This window comes from Varanus komodoensis, unplaced genomic scaffold, assembly GCF_004798865.1.
Source record: "Varanus komodoensis strain SLA01 unplaced genomic scaffold, ASM479886v1 scaffold14_1, whole genome shotgun sequence".
Taxonomy (NCBI): Eukaryota; Metazoa; Chordata; class Lepidosauria; order Squamata; family Varanidae; genus Varanus; species Varanus komodoensis.
Genome location: NW_025335438.1, coordinates 12520679 through 12538446, shown reverse-complemented (window position 1 = coordinate 12538446; position 17768 = coordinate 12520679). Strand labels below are relative to the sequence as shown.

General features: G+C 37.4%; 1 protein-coding gene across 5 annotated transcripts in view; it reads left to right on the top strand.

Annotated features, from left to right (window-relative positions):
- The window catches only part of CSPP1 (centrosome and spindle pole associated protein 1), an 83778-nt gene that overhangs the window by 16525 nt on the left and 49485 nt on the right, over nucleotides 1-17768 (top strand). For 4 of the 5 annotated variants that reach the window (XR_006414080.1, XM_044424069.1, XM_044424068.1 and 1 more), the window contains 11 exons: nucleotides 366-446; nucleotides 2558-2659; nucleotides 3442-3851; nucleotides 6183-6250; nucleotides 6702-6795; nucleotides 8449-8506; nucleotides 11687-11701; nucleotides 15191-15381; nucleotides 15948-16078; nucleotides 17300-17378; nucleotides 17630-17747. Coding sequence is in view for 4 of the 5 variants with exons in the window: in XM_044424069.1 (XP_044280004.1) it covers nucleotides 366-446; nucleotides 2558-2659; nucleotides 3442-3851; nucleotides 6183-6250; nucleotides 6702-6795; nucleotides 8449-8506; nucleotides 11687-11701; nucleotides 15191-15381; nucleotides 15948-16078; nucleotides 17300-17378; nucleotides 17630-17747 (1347 nt within the window). In the remaining variant the exon portion in view is untranslated. The remainder of the gene's footprint in view (nucleotides 1-365; nucleotides 447-2557; nucleotides 2660-3441; nucleotides 3852-6182; nucleotides 6251-6701; nucleotides 6796-8448; nucleotides 8507-11686; nucleotides 11702-15190; nucleotides 15382-15947; nucleotides 16079-17299; nucleotides 17379-17629; nucleotides 17748-17768) is intronic. The other variant, XM_044424070.1, reaches the window with a different exon arrangement.

Here is a 17768-nt window from a genome sequence, read left to right as displayed (position 1 = left end):
CTCTGTAGCTGGTTGCCACAATCCACAAGAAAATCAGGATCCCAGGTTCAGTTGTCATAATAACCAATCATGGGTAAGAAAAACCCTACAAAAAGGCATGCCTGACCCTGTGAAAACTACTCTGGCCTCAGACAATTAAACCATCTATGGTTGACTGACTATTATGTGTTGTTGATTCATGTGAACCCAGTCACAGGTTACTGCTCTCACAATAAGCTGTACTCTGTTGGCAAAAAGTACTGTGTTAATTAGTATTATAAAGAAATTTAAGAAATATATTTTATATGATTTAATTAGAATTATATCACTTCATATAAGGGGCATGATCTAGTTCACTGCTGAGTCACTGCTTTTATTTTGTGTAGAAAAAATATCTTACTTCTGGTGAAGTTGATCCATATACTCAGGGGTTGTCTCTTCCTATTGGTGACAGAAGGTCTGCTAAGGTAGGTGCACAAAAATGATTTTTTTCCCTAAGTAACATGTAGAATTTCCAGGACTCTGAAGACCAAAGCTTTAATATGATATAACAAGGGTGACCAAACCAAGGCTTGGGAGCTGCATGCAGCTCTTTGAGTTTATTCTGTGGCTTGTAGGCACAGGCATTGGTCACTGCCTGTGGGTATCCACTTGCTGCTCTCAAACATCTGACATTTATCATATATGACTCCTCTGTTGAGCAAGTCTGGCCACCTGTGTGATATAATTTAACCAGAAAATACAGTCCCATATTTATTCACTAGGTAGGTATACATGTACGGTTAGAACAGTATGAAGGATAGCTGTTGCGTCTTACACCACAGTGTGTGTCTGCCTGTGTGTCTGTCTGTCTGTGGTTGTATCTAACTGGTTTTTCTACAACTACTCAAAGCAACTGGCATGTAACTTTTAATCCAGTTCAGAAGTGACAACTCCCCTCTCCCTGGCTCAGCCTGCATAGCTTGGAGCTTTATTTTATAGAGAAATCATATCTCTTTTGAAAGACATCCTGGACCTTCTGATTTGTCCTATAATCTATATTTGACTTATTGTTTCATACCTCTTGACATGCCTTCTTTTTTTCCTTTCTTGAAGGATAGTGTGTCACTAACTTTATTAAAGAAAAAAGGTAACAAGATGGTTTACAAAATAAGAACAATGAAGTAATACCTCAATAAAACATATAGCAGATATTCAGAATAACCCAGATATGCAAGCAGATATGAAGAATGCCCAGGCAGAAAGAATATCAAATACCCCAAATTCTGAGGTTGTTTATAGGGTTGGCAATAAAGAAAACAAAGAACTTGATGTTTCAGAGGTTGACCCAGGGCAAGTTTTGCCCAGCATGCTAATTTACTCTGGCAAAAAGCCATGGTGGATTGGTTGTCATAACAGATGATTTGCCTCACTGTTGGTTGTTGACCCCCTCCTTCTCCATTCTTTACCCTTGGTCATCCCGCAAGTACCCCCAGAATATCACAATGTTTTTTCTTTAAACATTACTTTTCTGGAGATCACAAAAGCTGGTTGACAATACTTTTTGTTGCCAAAAACATTTGGAGGGTACCATGTTGCAAGGAGTTAGATTTGACTTCACACCCTTTCCTATTTGTATTCTTAAAATCCTTTACTTCCCCATCCCCAGGCTGTATTGTTCCTGCTTGCAGCTACCAATTACATGAAAATTATCTTATAGTAACTTTTGAGGAACAATGTTTCTCAATGTACTTTTTATCTTCACTACTAAACAAGTTAACGATTATTTATTAAAACTATCACCCTCAAACATAAATGCCAAATCATGTTTTTCTAGTTTAGTTGAATGATCTCTTTGACTCAGGTGCATTTTTGCAGCATAATTGATCTTTTGGTATGTTAAGTTATAAAGAAAAATCTGAAGTTTTTGTTTTGCTTAAATTTGTTGCAAAGGCTTCCATGGGTATTTTATAGCAACAAAAATACTAATGTGGCATATGTGAAATTGAAATAGTAATGAAAGTACAGTTTTGATTTAAGCAAGAATTTTGTGTGTGTATATAACAAGAGGATGTGTGTCTGTGATCTTAGAGACAAGATCATAAAGCATGGATATCTGAAACAATATGTATACTAAGGGAACCATAGGGATGTACACCTCAGGGCTATGTTGTTTGTAAAATCCATTAAAATAATTAATTTAAATGTGTACATTTGGTTGAAGCCTTAGGTAACATCTTTAAAATCTTTAGCCCATAGGTGCAGATATCCCTAACCAACGCCAAGTTTTGTAGTGTTTGAAACCAGGGGAGATTAGTAGGCTAAGGGGCAGAGCTATAGGTCTGCCCTGCTCCCCTACTCAGGGGAATTTTAGGGGTACAACATTGTTGAGGATGTTCCAGAGAGTGCCAGTGGGCATGGCTTTACTCAGATAGGGCAGACATAATGTACTAAACTCTGACAGTTGTGTAAGTTTGCTTAAAGGCTTACCTTCAACTAGCTGTTACTATTAATGCTTCATAAATGGTATATAAATCTTTGTGTGTTTGTGCTATAAAGAAACTTGTAGATCCAATATATTTTCCAATTTTTGTTCTAGGACAGATTAAGACTTGAAAGAAACAAGGAGTACAATCAATATCTCAGGGAAAAGGAAGAATGGAATGAAAGGTTAAGAAGAATAGGAAAGAAACACGCAGAGGTAAACCACATATTTTATTCAATTATATCTGAAGCAATGGGACAATGTTTATGATTAGCTCTTTAGATTATCAAAAGGTGTATTGGAGGATGATTCTCAGCTCTACTTTGTTGTATGTTGAAATGCATTATTTAGACTGTAAATACAGATTTCTGTGCAGAGGGTCATTTTGAGGTGAGGAATAATTATATTGTGATAAAATGTAAACTGAATATGGTTTTTACTTTGGGATTTTTATCTAGATGAAGTTATGAGTGATGTCTCCTTTAACGCTGTTTTTTCTTTTTCCTTCTCTCATTTTATTTTCATACAATGGGAAAATAAAATACCCAGTGTCAGTTAAGATGCTTTCCATTGTTTCACCTTGCTTTTCTTCCATTTATTTGTTTTTAGGATTTCTACACTTCCAAGAAGTGGGTTCCAGGGCAAGAAATAAATATAAATTACATATTAAGAACATAATAAGAACAGCATTGAAACAGAAACATTAAAAAGTTCGGCAATCATCTAAATGACCACACAGTCAGATTATACTACTAATGGTTTAAAATGCCTGAGCAGATAGAAGCATCTTAACTCAGTGCTCCAATTAGTACAACATTGACACTAGTGACATCTTTTGGTGGTCATTTGAAAGTTGGAGTATCATCACTAAGGCTCTTTCCTTTGTGCTCTCAAAATGCACTTATTGTTATGTAGTCTGGCTTTTTATGTTAATAGAGAAAATATCTAATTAAAATTGAAATGAGTAAATTGAAAGTAATTTGTCTTTGTATTAATAGCATGACAAAGATAAGCACCAAAAAGTCTTTGTTGCTACTGGCATTCAGTCAGAACTACATACTCCAAATATACCAGCAAGAAGAGATGAAGAATCTTTCAGAAAAGATGCCTGTACATCCACAGAGACATATGAAGGAGTCTCAAATATGAGACAACTAGTAGACCAGCATTACAAACCAAATAATGAAATTGGATGTGGGGACAGCTTACTGCATGAAAAACTAGCTGAAAGATTGAACATTTCTAATAGAAAGCACCAAAGGCCAGATGATAAACCTGATACCTCCAGGAGAAGGCATGCTAGGTTTGATGAGGGTAATGATCCTGAAATAAATGATGAAATGGATCCCAGGTTTCGATATGAAAGTGATTATGATAAGAAGCCACTTCGAGTCTTTCATACTCAAAGGTAATGTAGACTTCTTTATTGTTAACTTTAAACTTGATTAGTTCTGTTGTCAGTCTCTGGTGTTTCATTTCACAGAGTTCTATGCAGTACTGCTCCAAGCCCAGTTTTTTGGGTGTCAGCCTTAGACAGGACAATAAACGTGTTTAGTAACCACATCTGACCATAAGAACTTTTACATGAACATTATAAAAGAAAGGTATATGGGGCACAGTTTTGTGTGAGAACATGGCTCTCTTGGAGAGAAGGTTTAAGCCTTTCTGCTATCCCTTTCAGCAGCTATAAACCCAGAAGGAAAGCTCCTATGGGCATTAGGAAAGTTGTCCCTGGTATTACTTTTTTAAAAAAGAAGTAGTTGCTATTGATTAATTTATATCATGTGCAGTTTGACCTTTATATTCAGCACTTCAAGCCCCATGGCAACACCAGTTTTGGCCCTCAAGACCAAAAAGATTGTGCACCTTGCTTTACTGTGACAAAATGGATGGCAAATTGTAACAGCCATCTACAGTCCAGTGCAAAGGTATACTTATGGGGCAGTCCTGTCACTCCTTTCCTGTAGTGCATGTCACCCTTCTACCTTGGAGACTTATGTACAACCAAAGGCTGGAGTGAGGCACAGCTGTAGTGATTCCATCTGTCATGCCACATTCTTGCAATTTTATCTAGATAAAGTGCTACAGAGGGTGAATGAAGGAGGTTGGGACACTGATAAGACCTGATATAAGGAAACAGCCCCACCCCCTGTACTGCCTACTCTCCAGCATGTCCCTTTCCCTCATCACCAATGGACACTTGTGTTTTCAGAGAGGCAGCTGGCTCAATTCTTCCATGCTGGCTAGGAAGGGATGAGGACTTAGCCTTCAGAATCCCAGAATCGAAATTGAAGGACCTTGGTGCATGGACTCCAAAGAATGCTGAATCCCCCCAGATGATGTTGGGACACCTTTGTTTTGTTTTGTTTTGTTTTGTTTTGTTAGTTTAAAAGCTGCCCACCAGCATTATGCTCTCTAGTTCATTTGCTGTTTAAGGCTGGTACTAAAATATGTTGCACTGCTGCTACATTAATGCATCTCAATTATCGAATATAATTCTGCATTCAGAAAAGAACATTGTGTTATACTTTACTAACTCCATATTTCCTTCATGGCATAGGAACTTTGAAGGTATAGAGAAGATTGTACATACAGTTGAATATATATCTGTTTATCAATCCTTGAGTCTATAAACTTGTAAAACTTACTCTCAGTCAGAAAAGTTCCTGACTTTTCTAAATTTTTTAAAATTTGAGACTGCTATGGCCCATCCAATCAGAATGACAGGCCGTCTCAATAGGAACACAAACTGTATAGAAAGGATGAAAAGAACTTTGGTCCCAAACACCCCCTCAGTCCCAGTATGTTTAGCAAGCAGGTATTGAAAGTTCCCTTTGGCAATTTCAAACACATTGGATTTTGCAGTAACTTTTCAGTTTTCTTTATGTAGCATATTCAATCACACAAGATAAAAATGAATATCCTTCACTGGGTAAGAACTTGCATTGCCAAATATATGCTGTTTTTGAAAACACAGATGGAATTATGTAGGAATTATGTAGAGGCCATAATTTTCACTAAAATTATAATTTAGTATAGTTTATTATAGCAATTACAAGGACATTTAACATGATTAAATTTCCTTCATTTCATAATGAAAATATATTTGCAGGCTTGATACATTTTTTTTAACAAAAATAGGAACATTAGAAAGAGGCTTCTGTTTATTGTATATCCTTTCCTGTTTAAGAATACTTTGACAGGAGTGCAGAAGATTCTTGGCATGCAGGTTGCATCCAGCCCATATGAGTTCTATGTGCAATCTATCTGTTTTTCTCTTAGACCCTGCCCAGTGCTCTATACAAGAGACAGCCTTTCTCTCACACTGATCAGGGAAAGACAGGGTCTGTCTTCATGCAGAAAGATACACAGAATAATCACTGTGTGCTTCACTCTGCATGGAGAAAGGAATCCAAAGGTTCTGGAGTACACAGAATTGTTTTAAGAGGCAATCCAGATCCCCATGGGATAGAACAATTCCCCATTTCTGCTCTATAGCATGGTTGGGGATTGTTTTTCCTTAGGATGATACCATAAACTGTTGTCAGCAAATACGACTTTTCTTTTAAGTTCAACCTGAGAGTTTAGATTCAAAAAGCAACCTGTAGGATACATAAGACAAGCGTTTTGGTGCAGATTACATTTCCTTGCTCACCTAATATTTGAAAAGTTGAAAAGGAGTTGTGTAGTAAATTCAGTATGATCTTTGTTTTCATTGACTTATTCACTTCTATTACAGAAATCCTACTAATGAGCACGCACAGTCTGGTGCTGGTAGTGTTTCATATGCAACAGGACTAATACTTGGTATGTATAGAAAAACTGAGCAACTGGAAACATTGTGTTTTGTAATATCTTTAATACACAGTACCTTTTATATGACTTTTAGTGAAATAATTGGAAGAGGTAAAGATTTTTTAAAAACTGCATTGTTATCTTAGAAGAAGCACTTCTTCTTGTCCCCAAAACAGTGCAACATGTTTCACATAAAGCTGAAGAAAAACTTTAGTGTTCTAGCACAATGGAACTTCTTGCTTAAGGAAAAAAATACAATTCAAGGGCCAACTAGATGAGATATGGAAAATTTTTAACTGGATCTCCTTTATGTTGTCTTGTTAAGCTTGAATGTAGTGCTATTTTTTAGTAGTAGTGGTGAAATTATACAAGTGAAATTATGCATGGATACAATGCATAACTTTTGCTGAAAATGTAAGTTGCTAGAAGATCAGGTTGTGATTATTTATATTTCCATTTTTAGGAGGTCAAGATAGAGAACTTCTTCAGAGAAGAAAAGAACAATATCGACAAGACTTAATGGAGCAAATTGCTGAGCAACAGAGAAATAAGAGACGGTAACAGAAGGCTATTGGTTAAATAATAATTTTCAATTGGTAATTGATTAGTAATGAGATCTTTTTGAGACATATGAAGGGGAAATCTCTTTACAACCAAGAATATGGAATAGTCTTGCTTACATTTTAATTGGAACAGCTTGTACATAAGTAGGTCTACGCATGCCTAGTAGATAATTATTTCTTAAATAGTGGTGTCTGTGGCATGACTAATTTCTTTTGAACTTACAAAAGCAGCATGTGACTGGAGTCTACCATGATTTTTTTAAAAAATTAGGCCTTCAGCATCCCTGAGGAAACTCATTGGACCAACATCGCTAGATCTCTTTAGTGTGTTTTGTCTGTAGCTGTAACTACTATTTTTTCTTTTATGTATTTGATTTCTGGTAAGGTCTGAGACAAAGGGGTGCAAAAAATTTGCATAGAGGTGAAAGCAAGAGGGACTTATTTTGGCAAAGTATAAGTGATGGCTTGGTATCTAGTAGTGGTTCTTTTTTCAAAGCAATGGAGCTTGGCAATTAACTGCTTAATGTTTTGGATGTTATATATACATTTGGATTTATATGACAACTATTACTTAAAATTGCACAAGATTAAGGAAATTATGTTGAATTTGTACAGACTTGTAATAGACATTGTGTTAATATTTTTGGCTACAAATGATAATAGGATGTAATTTTCAGGCTCTGTTTTAATAACCTGACACAGTTGTATCAGTTGTGGAATGTGATGCCTCCCCAGCCCATTTTCTGTTTTTTGCAAATCTGGTCTCCTACCCATGCTTTGGTGTAACTATTATGTAGCATTTGTGCTAATAGATGATTAGCTTGAAACCAAGGTTTGATGGGAGCTTTACATTTGGATTTAATTATTTAAGGTATTCTGCCTCATAACCAGAAAGCCTCCCAGAGTGGCTAACGTGCAGTCAATAAAGTAAGAAGCTCTGCTCAAAGGCTTACAGTCTAAAAGGACACAATACACAAGAAAAAAGATGATGAGGAAAGAGGAAAAATGAATAGTGTTTAGTCTGCCAGTGGGACTGGTGGAATGGCCCCCCCATCCCCTGTCATTTCCCTCCATCCAGGCTGCTAGTTGTGAGAACAAGCCTGTTGGAAATGTCAAGGCAAAGCATGGAACCAGGGTGAAATACACATGAGAAAGTCTAGTACAGATGTACTGCTTGCAATATCATATAAAGCAAGTTCCTACTGTTTTGAAAGTACTATTAAATTTAAACATAGGTTAGTAATTTTAAGTACTCTTCTCTATGTGAGAGAACCTGAGAGATTTAGTATTTTGGTTATAGTAAGGGATGGAAACCTGTGCTCTCCCCACCCCAGATTTCAATGGACTACAACTGTAGCATCCTTGATTATTTGCCATAGGGATGATGAGAGATGAACTGCAACAACTCTGATGGGCTGCATGTTCACCCATGCTAGAATAGTGTTCACTTTGGACATGTGAAATCCTGATTTCAGATTCCTGCTCAGGTATAAAACTTACTCAATAGCCTTCTGTAAAAAATTGTTTCTCAGGTTAACAAATGGCAGGATCATTGCGAGGATAAAATGAAATAATTCTGTGTATTACCTGTATTCTTTAGAGAAAGGAAGTGATCTTGGCTAATTGTGTACATATTCTCTCTAACAGTGAAAAGGAGCTTGAGCTCCCAGTTGCTGCATCTGGAGCTTTAGACCCTGAGAAAAAGGTGAGTGACTTTTAGCATTTAGAATAGAACAGAACAGTTGTAGAGTTGGAAGGGGTCTGTAAGATCATGGAGTGTAGTACTCTGCTCTCCTTCCACATGTGGTCACCTATCCAGCTGCAGGCCCACACTTTTCCAGCTTAGCAAAGGTGAATTAACATGCTAGTGTGATATACAGCTATGCAGGGTTTTTTAAACCTTGGCAGCTGAGTTAAAATGTTTCTGATAAATTTTAAAGAGGCATAATAATGCCTGCACGTATTGCTGTCTATTCCTATAGGGAAATATAGTAGTGTTTTTGCCGTGACTTGTTATTTATCTCCATCTCTAGTCGCAGTGTTGAAGATTATTTTAATGTGCAATAGGGTACTTGGTCTTCTATTTCTCTGTTCCAATACCATTTATTTGGGAATGAAGAAAAGTTGTGGTGTAGGAGCACTTTCTATAATTTGACAGAATAATGTAGCTACTGAACTCTAAAGGACGGGACTGATTATTTTCTCATATTTATATGTCTGTAGATTAGTAAGCTTAGGCTTATACCTCAGAAAGATGGGGTGGGTTTGTAGAACCCCATTTACTGTGGACTGCATATATAACCTTTCAGCCAGTGCCTCTCAGTGTACTTGTTTTGTTTATCCTTTGTATCTTCAAATCCCAAATAGGCTCTTTAACAGCAGCTGTTCCTCTGTTCCTTTTTCTACTGTCTAAACTGTTATTCTGCTGTAGTAGGAGAACTAGCCCAGAGTCATTATCCCATTCATTGGGAAGGTCCTATAGTAATAATTATTTGTACATAGTAGCTTTAACCAACTATTTTTGGAAATTATGACAGAATCTGCATGAGCCCATTGACACACTGAAGTGGTTCAGAAATAATGGGAAGCCATGGCTTCCTTCTGCATACATGAGACTGGGTAAGCCTTAGTCTCATGTGCTTTTCCCTTTTATGTGGCTATGAGATGTTGACAAGCTTTTTTGCTCCTTACTTCTAAAATAACGGTAGTTCTCAATCATTTCAATACTTCCATGGAGATTTCTTTAAACTGTGATTGTTGGAACTAGCTAGGGTTAGTATCCTAGTGCCAAATAATGTGTTTTTGATAGCTTGGAGGTGGTGTATCTTTGGAGACTATAGCTGTCTCTGGGGACTATGGATAATTTTTGATACTCAGATCCTGTTTACAACTGTGTGGAAAGGAAGCGTTATTCATCTTTAAACTGTGGTTAGCTGCTTGCTTTTTATATTTGTGGATATTGTGGACATCTAAAAATCAAAACAAAAATGCCTTACTGTACAGCAGCTGGAAACTGTGGATGCTGAGAACCATTTCTGTTAAAGGGCAGAGCACCCAATATCAACCTGTGGATATAAATGCTAGAGCCCTGAAGTAGTTTCATTTTCTGTGTGGAACAGTATCGCAAATTTTCTATACAATATTGAAAACATGGAATTTAATGACTTGTACTCAAGTCTCTTTCCTAGGCTTCAACATACAATGAAATCCTTGTTATTTGGTTAACATTTGATTGGAGTAAAAGGAGGAGATGTATGAGTAAGGAGAGTTCAGGTCCTTGGTATTTCACACTGTATATTGAGAAGGTGATCACTGTAGTCTATGCTTAACAACAAAGGGCTTGGTCAAAACAATTCAGCACAGATAATTCTAACAATTTGGTTCCATGCTTCAGTGTATGGGGTATTGGAGTTTTCCTGGGTATGCGGTTTTCCTGGGGTTGATGTTGCAGGTGTAATTATTATTATTATTATTGCATTACATTTGTATACTGCTGCTAGCTGAAGCTGTTTGGGCAGTTCACAACATTTAAATCATCCAGATTTCAACCTGGTCCAGCCTTGCTTAGCTTCTAAGATTAGGCAGGATCAGGTACTGTAGGCTATATGGAAGCTTTTGGTCCCTAAAATGCCTGTTTCCCTTAAGATGCTGTTCCTCAGCAACTGGTATGCTAAGTGTAGCAGCTGGGAAACAGAAGTTTTAATAGCCCATAAGTATGGTTGTTGCATGTTCACTTCTGTGGGGAAGATGGGGTACATATGACATGGGCATTTATTGGATGGTGCTGCATTATATCACTATCACAGGAAAGCCCTCCTTGTCTTCCATGGCATTGGTTCATTGGGCTGATGCTAATAGTGAGATGAGGGTCAGGATAGCCTTCCTCCAAAGAAAAGTGTGTACAAAGGCTCTGTATTGCCAAGTCATACTTTCTGCATGAGATAAAGGCATTTGTTCCCTGAATTGTACCTAGAATGGATTATTGTTGCTTTGAGCAATTTGTTGTGGTGGGGCACTCAGTGGAACAGGCAGTGTCAAAAATAGACTAGAAAGGCGGTCCAATGGATCGGTGCAGCTGATACCTTGGTAAGAGAAAATGAAATATGGGCTTGGCTTATGTATCCACACTATATTATATGATTGAAAACTGATAGTACTTTCCATAATTTAAATCCTTGTACTGTTTGTTATGCCTTTCTCTTATATAACTACACTGTCTTGGCTTTTAAAGAACTTTTAAAGAGCTTTTAAAGAGGCTTAGGCAAATGGGGCAGCATATAAGTCCACTAAATAAATAAATAAACTAAGAACAGATAGCAGTGCCTCTTTATGATGCTGAGAGGTACCCTAGTTTAGTATACAGGATATTTGCTGAGCTGTTTCTCAGTAGAACTTAGCATGCAAGAAGACCAGGTCTGATTCAGAATAATTATACATTTGATGACAAGGATCCAAAGGAGTTTTATTCACATACGGATCAATTTTCTAGCTTTTATGGATGGTGATCACCCCTTATCAAACAATGTCAAGTCCAAAAAGTAGTTTTGAAAGCTCTTGCATATACAGTACAGTCTTACCTGGCTATAGGTACATATACAAAACTTCCACTGAGTTTAATGGGGCTTACTTTCAGGTAAGTGTAAATAGGATTGTAGCCAAAATTATTAAAAGGAAAGCAACTACTAGAGCTAAGGATCATCTCTGGATCCTACCTGAGGTATGTTTCTGGTCATACTGGTTAAACAACAATTCTAATTTTAGTGACTATAACCATTTAACTTTTAAAGATGAAATAGAAAATGAGTGTGATGCACGTTTCTTTGTGTTCCTGAATATGAGTTATGTAGTTGTAAATACTAACTGTATTGTGTATACTGTCTTGCAGCTAAGTGAAGAAAAGGTAAAACATCTCAACTTACTGCTGTTTTATCAGAAAGTATTCTGTCAAGATAGGTATATAATACCCATTTAGGCATGTAGGGTTCCAGAGCTATCAACACTTTTCTGGCTATCAACACAGTGAATAAGAAATGATATATAAATGCAGAAAGCTAATTTGTCTTTACAAAAATCATGGAGGCTATTCACATTGTATTAATGTTGGCATCAATTTTTTTAAAAGCCAACATACATAGATTTTTCCAGGGAATCTATGAGATAGTAGGATAGTTTTGAAACCTGCATGCTTTTTTTGATAAAGTGCATGGTACCAACTCTCTTAGACTTTTTCAACTGTCAATAAACATTTTTATTTACTGGATCGCTAGGGCATATTATGGTTTTTTCCCCAGAAATATTTAAATAGCCTTAATATGAACTCAATGCTTAACATTAATATAACATATCTTAATTTCTAATGATTTAGAAATGTTTATTTGACAGGTTTCAATATTCTTCTTCACAATAATTACTATAGAATGTTGTTGTTTGAAATTAATTCTTCCTAAATTTTCTAAGATTAACAAGAATGCTGACACAATAGTGTTGACATAATTATCTTGATTACTAGCATGTTGAACTGCACATTTGGCATTGAGGTTATTTTGTAGAAAATCAGTGTGTTGATGTTTAAAATATATTTTTAAAGGTGTGCTCTGCTATTTAAAAGTAGTAGTCTCTGTTTGATGTGGAAAAGGCATCTAGTATTAGGTTCTCGCCCCCTATAGTCCAAGAAGAGAAGGATCGTGTAACCTGTGTCTACAAGACTCTTTTTCCAGTTCTTTTCCTGCCTTTGTCCATGACAGAGTTTCAGCTTTACTCTTTCCATCTGTAATCTCTTTCTATCATTAAATGTATCTATTTTCCTTAAGTCTTCACACACAAACTGATCTGAGGTGCCTTTTTAGACATAGTAAAGCAGTTTGTGGTTGGGCTTGTGTGACATGCTAAGCCAAGCTACAAATAACATATGTAGTGTGGGTGGTTTATGGATCTACCTATGATATACCTGACAGATGATTCGCTTGTTCTCTCCCTCTTTCTGTCTTGGTCCTCCAGCCAGTATCTCAGTGTCTTTGCAGCAGAATCTAAAACTTATCCTCCAGTCATGGTCTTTTGTCATTTGTTACTCTTGAAAACTTCACAGCCAAAAAAATAAACAAATGCCGGGGGGGGGGGGGGGGGCGCCCCAGAAAGTTACTCAAGTCTAATTGTTGTGTGTTGATCTTTTGCTAATGCATTCTTACTGCTGTCCAATATGTGTAGCCTTGCCTGGTCAGCTTCCTTGTATATTTCAGCAGTCAAAGGTGGATGAAAAATAGAAAAGGTGACATTCATGAAAATAGATATTGTGAGACTGTATGTAGGTAACTTTGGACACAGTTGCTGAGACAAATTGCTTAGCTGTCATTTGAAAAGCATGGAAAAGAGGGCAAAAGAAGCAAAATGGGAGGAGCAATATCTTCCCTTGGCATTGAGATCTTATCATTTTTAACTGTGGAACTGTCAGTTCTCAGCACGCTCATTAATCTCCAGCTACTCTAGAAAGGGAAGATATTGGCTCCCTTGACCTTTTCACAATTCCATTTTGGAGCATTTACCACTATAGTTATTGTGGTCCACTGATAGTTAAAAAAGAACCCACACAAATATATGTAAATTTAAGAGAGGAAATTTGTACCCCTGCAGTAATAGAGCAGTTATTGCACCTATGCACATTTCCTTTCCATTTACTTCCTAGTCCTTAAATTTAGAAGAATTCCGGTACATTCATTTTCCACCCATTGAATTTGTGTATATTTCTGCATTTTAAATACCTTTTTAAACAATTGTCAGGGTTGTTTGTGACTTGATTCCTGGCAAAGCATTGTACCCTATCTTGAAGACAGTGAAGGGAAGCTTTTTGACTGTATCCATTAGATGGCAGTACAAGCCAAAAAAGCAACTCCAGCCTTCGGCAAACTGCTGAAATAAAGAGAGAAACCCCATTAATTGAATGGGAAGTTCTCAGGTCTCTGGCAATCAAAATTTGATCTCTTGGGCTTACTTTCCTCCCAAAAGTGTAGCACCCATGTTTTTTCTCCTTTCTTCATTGTGGTCTCTGTGCATCACACATATGGGAGCTGTGCCAGCATTCAGGAAAATTCTCTCAGCTTAGTAATATTTTTGGCAGGAACTCCACACCCCCTTCCCCTCGAATAAATAGGCAGAGTTCCTGCCCTATCACTAGTCCACTTGGCACGCATTTTTTTCTCCTTTATTCCCCAGGGTCAATATCTCAACAAACGCACGCATACACCGCTTATAAAGCAGATTGTTATCAGTGATCAGATTGACCAGCTGCTTTAATATAATATGAACTCTCTCATAAGTGGAGCAGTATAGAGAAACTGTCCTCAGACTCTTCCTCCATTTTGCAGGAAAAAAGGGGGGAAAAAATCAAATCTTGGGGTGCTTCCAGATGAGGCTTATATTGTGTCCTGTATAATTTATGGAATTTCATATTTTACCTTCCTTCTGTCCAGGCAAAGTTCAGCAGACATGGATCATGTAGAGCCTGTTAAACAAATCAAATAAAAGCCTTCAAATGGACTGAAATCTTCTTAATGTCTTTTCTTTCTCACTTCCTTGGCAGTGAGAGTCCTCATGTGCCACAGTAGCCACATGGCTTACAGCAACTATTGCCAAAATATGAGAGCTATAAAATTATGAGTCTATATTCCTCCATATCACAGCTTGTTCCTGTTAGAGAACAGCCATGTCTTCAGACTTTCTACCAATGCATCCTTCACAGAAATGTGTGTCATGTAGGCCATTCCAAACATTTCAATTGAATACTACAGACTTGGACACTTTCTCTTTTGCACAGACATCATTTGGGAGAAAGGTGTTACTATATGAACATATTTTGAAATCAATTCGGATACCTTTCAGCTTTCTCTAGATACAGTGTTAGCTTGTGGACATACCACTGTTAAATGCCTCCTCACAGCAAATGGATGATGTAACGTTCTTCTGTGAAGGTTTCTCCTTGGTTGGTATAATGAAGGCATCCAAACTGTACCTCAGTCAATCAAGTGGCTGAGTAGATACTGTTTATGGCCTTATTCTCTGTGGGTAACTTGTCTGTGTTCCAACTAGTGCTAGTCCTAGTTAGGGGCATGTGATTTCATCTTTTTATATTTTATTCTACCTCATAGAATCCTTGGGGTGTTTTGGTCTTCATTTCAGACACGGCAGTACTGGGGAGGACTCTTGCAGTATGGGGCTTAGTAAAGGTCACATGATCCCTGTCTGCTTGGGTGCTGTGAGTAGATAACCCACTGTTAGATGCCTCTGTCATACAAAACCATAGGGAACCTTCATCATGTTCTATCCTTTCTGTTTGTTTCTTGGATCTGAAATAATTTGAATAACATATGCTAAATAATAAATCAAATTTTCTCCTTAGCCTGACAGACTAAAAGGGTTGGGATTAACACCCCGATTACCTGAAGAGAAACTACCACCAGAAAGACCAAGACCAGCGTTTCAGACACCTACACCTGGACCTACCTCCATATCTGCACCTCCTGTCTCACCAGTGAATGAATATTTTCACAGAGGATTGTCTACTACTCTTGGAGAAATGTTAGCTCCCCGGTAACTTTCTGTAATGCTCTCTTTGTAGGTGAATGGTGTTTGAGTAGTTGTGAGGTGTACAGGTCTATGGTGTATTTTGAACACACAAATCTTGCTTAATTAACCAAGATACACATGAGCCTTCTGCCTGTGCATTCTCCCCCACTTCTGTTCTCCTTCCTTGACATGCTTCAGATTATCCCAAGATTTCATTAACAATAGTTGTTTATTGTAACTGACCTGGGAAACCTTTAAATCACTGTTTGAAGCTTTTTAAGCTCTCTTATATCTAAACAAGGTAATCAGTTTTCTAGTTTGGGTATAAAGGGCAACTATGATTAATGGGAGATCTCTAGGGTTGATAATAGCAGGCCAAGGAGGAAAGCAGAGGCAGGGGACTGGAGTGCACAGGGATCAAGTATACCTCATACCTTGACTTATTGAGTTAAGATTTGTACATCTGAACTGCAGCACTGTGTCACCTTGCAATTGCTATGCAAAGCAATCAGTGTTGGATATTTTATTCTTCTCATCCTTTACATAAATAGCTGACAAAATTAAAAGATGTAATTTTTATTCTGCTGTAGAATCCAAACATTACCACCAGCACCAGCACCACTGCCACCACCAATTTTGGCTGACAATTACAGAACTCCATATGATGATGCATACTACTTCTATGGTGCCAGGAATCCTTTGGATCCCAGCCTTGCATACTGTAAGTTGGTTGGTTGATGTAAGCATTTTGCTAAATGTTCTCAAGTAATACACTTTTTGGAGATTGCTCTAATGTTAGAACAGTTTGCTTTTTAATTGAAGCTACAGAATATAGGGATAAGAGATTATGAAAGGTGGAGGAGGTAAAATATGCCAATCCCTTCCAAAGTTTAGGAAGTACCAGTTTAAGTAACTGCACCAAGGTGAATCTGAGATTTTTCTCTTTGTTCCAAGGCCACATTAGGCATTTTCAGGGAACTGAGTAAATAGGCAGTAAACTGCTAAGGAGATTGAGACAGTGGGGGAGAGTTCATGCCAAAAGACATTAGCTGTAGAAGTTTTTCAGAGCAAGGCTCTGCAAATGTCCATATGTGTGAATGTGTAGATGACCACTCAAAGAACCGCAATTACAATCTGACTTTTACTTAGTGACCTTCAGGGCTGAATTGGGATTTGCATCTGGGTCTTCCCAGGCTTAGTCTAGCACTGCAGCTGCTATAACACTATAGCTCTTTGGTAATGGAAACTCAGTGCCATCTGTTTCTGTTGCCTGCCTGCCTGCCTGCCTGCCTGCCTGCCTGCCTGCCTTGCCTCCTTCCTCTCTCTAAAGCAATATTGAGGGCATGTGCGTGCATGTGCATGTGCTTGCACTTAAACATTCTCATGTTAGTGCCTAACAAATTCCTCCCTTTTTAGTCTACATTTTTCTCTGCTGAAGCTACTTTGCTTTTACTGTGTCCTTAAAAAAATAAAATACAAAAGGTAATAGACCTCTGCTAAAGCTTTTAAAACAGAAACTAAGTAAACCTTTGATTTATAAGCATGCTGACTTTTTGTGCTATACTTTTAGTTTACATGCTATATTGTATCATACAACTTCAGAAAAAGTTACATAGCTGCAGAATATTGAAACATATGGGTATATCATTGACTCTGTGAAAGAGCTCTCAGTCCATATATATATTCATATACACACTTGATACAGTGAGTCTGTATTGGGATGGGACTTTGTGGATTTTTGGCCACTTTGTTTTGTTTTGATTTTCAAGATTGCTTGTACTTCTCAATGTCTCCATTTTGGCTACAATATGAATTTACTGTTTCACCTTTGTGCTTGGCTCGGTTTCTTGATGTGCCAATATCTAATGTTCATACTCCAGATCAGAACATTTTATCTTGCCATAAACCCTATATTAAAATGTTGAACATTTCCTTGATTTAGATGGCATAGGCATGATGGGGGCACAGGCTTCATCTGCACCTCCACCTGTTGATATTGTTCAAAGACCTGATGTGACTATGTAAGTATGGCTATGATGATTAGGCTAGTATTGCTTGGTTACTTATTTGGGAATATGAGTATGAAATTTAATAATGGACAAATGGCCAGCTCTCTGAAGATAGCTGTACATATAAAAACAGGCTTCTGTTTTGATTTTGAGAGATTTTATCAGTGAAATTCAGGAAAGTATTGCTTTAAAACAAATTTGGATAGTGGCACTTCTTAAGTTTTGTTTAAAATTGTGTTCTATCTTTTACTCTTTTGATGCAGGAGTAAAACTGCAAGGATTACAAATGATAGGTCAAGAGGTCTAGCAATATTTCCTGAAGAAAAAACAAAGCCCATAAAAGAGACTACTTTAGCTTATCAACAGGAATTACAACAGCAGGTGTGAACCTGACTTTTTTTT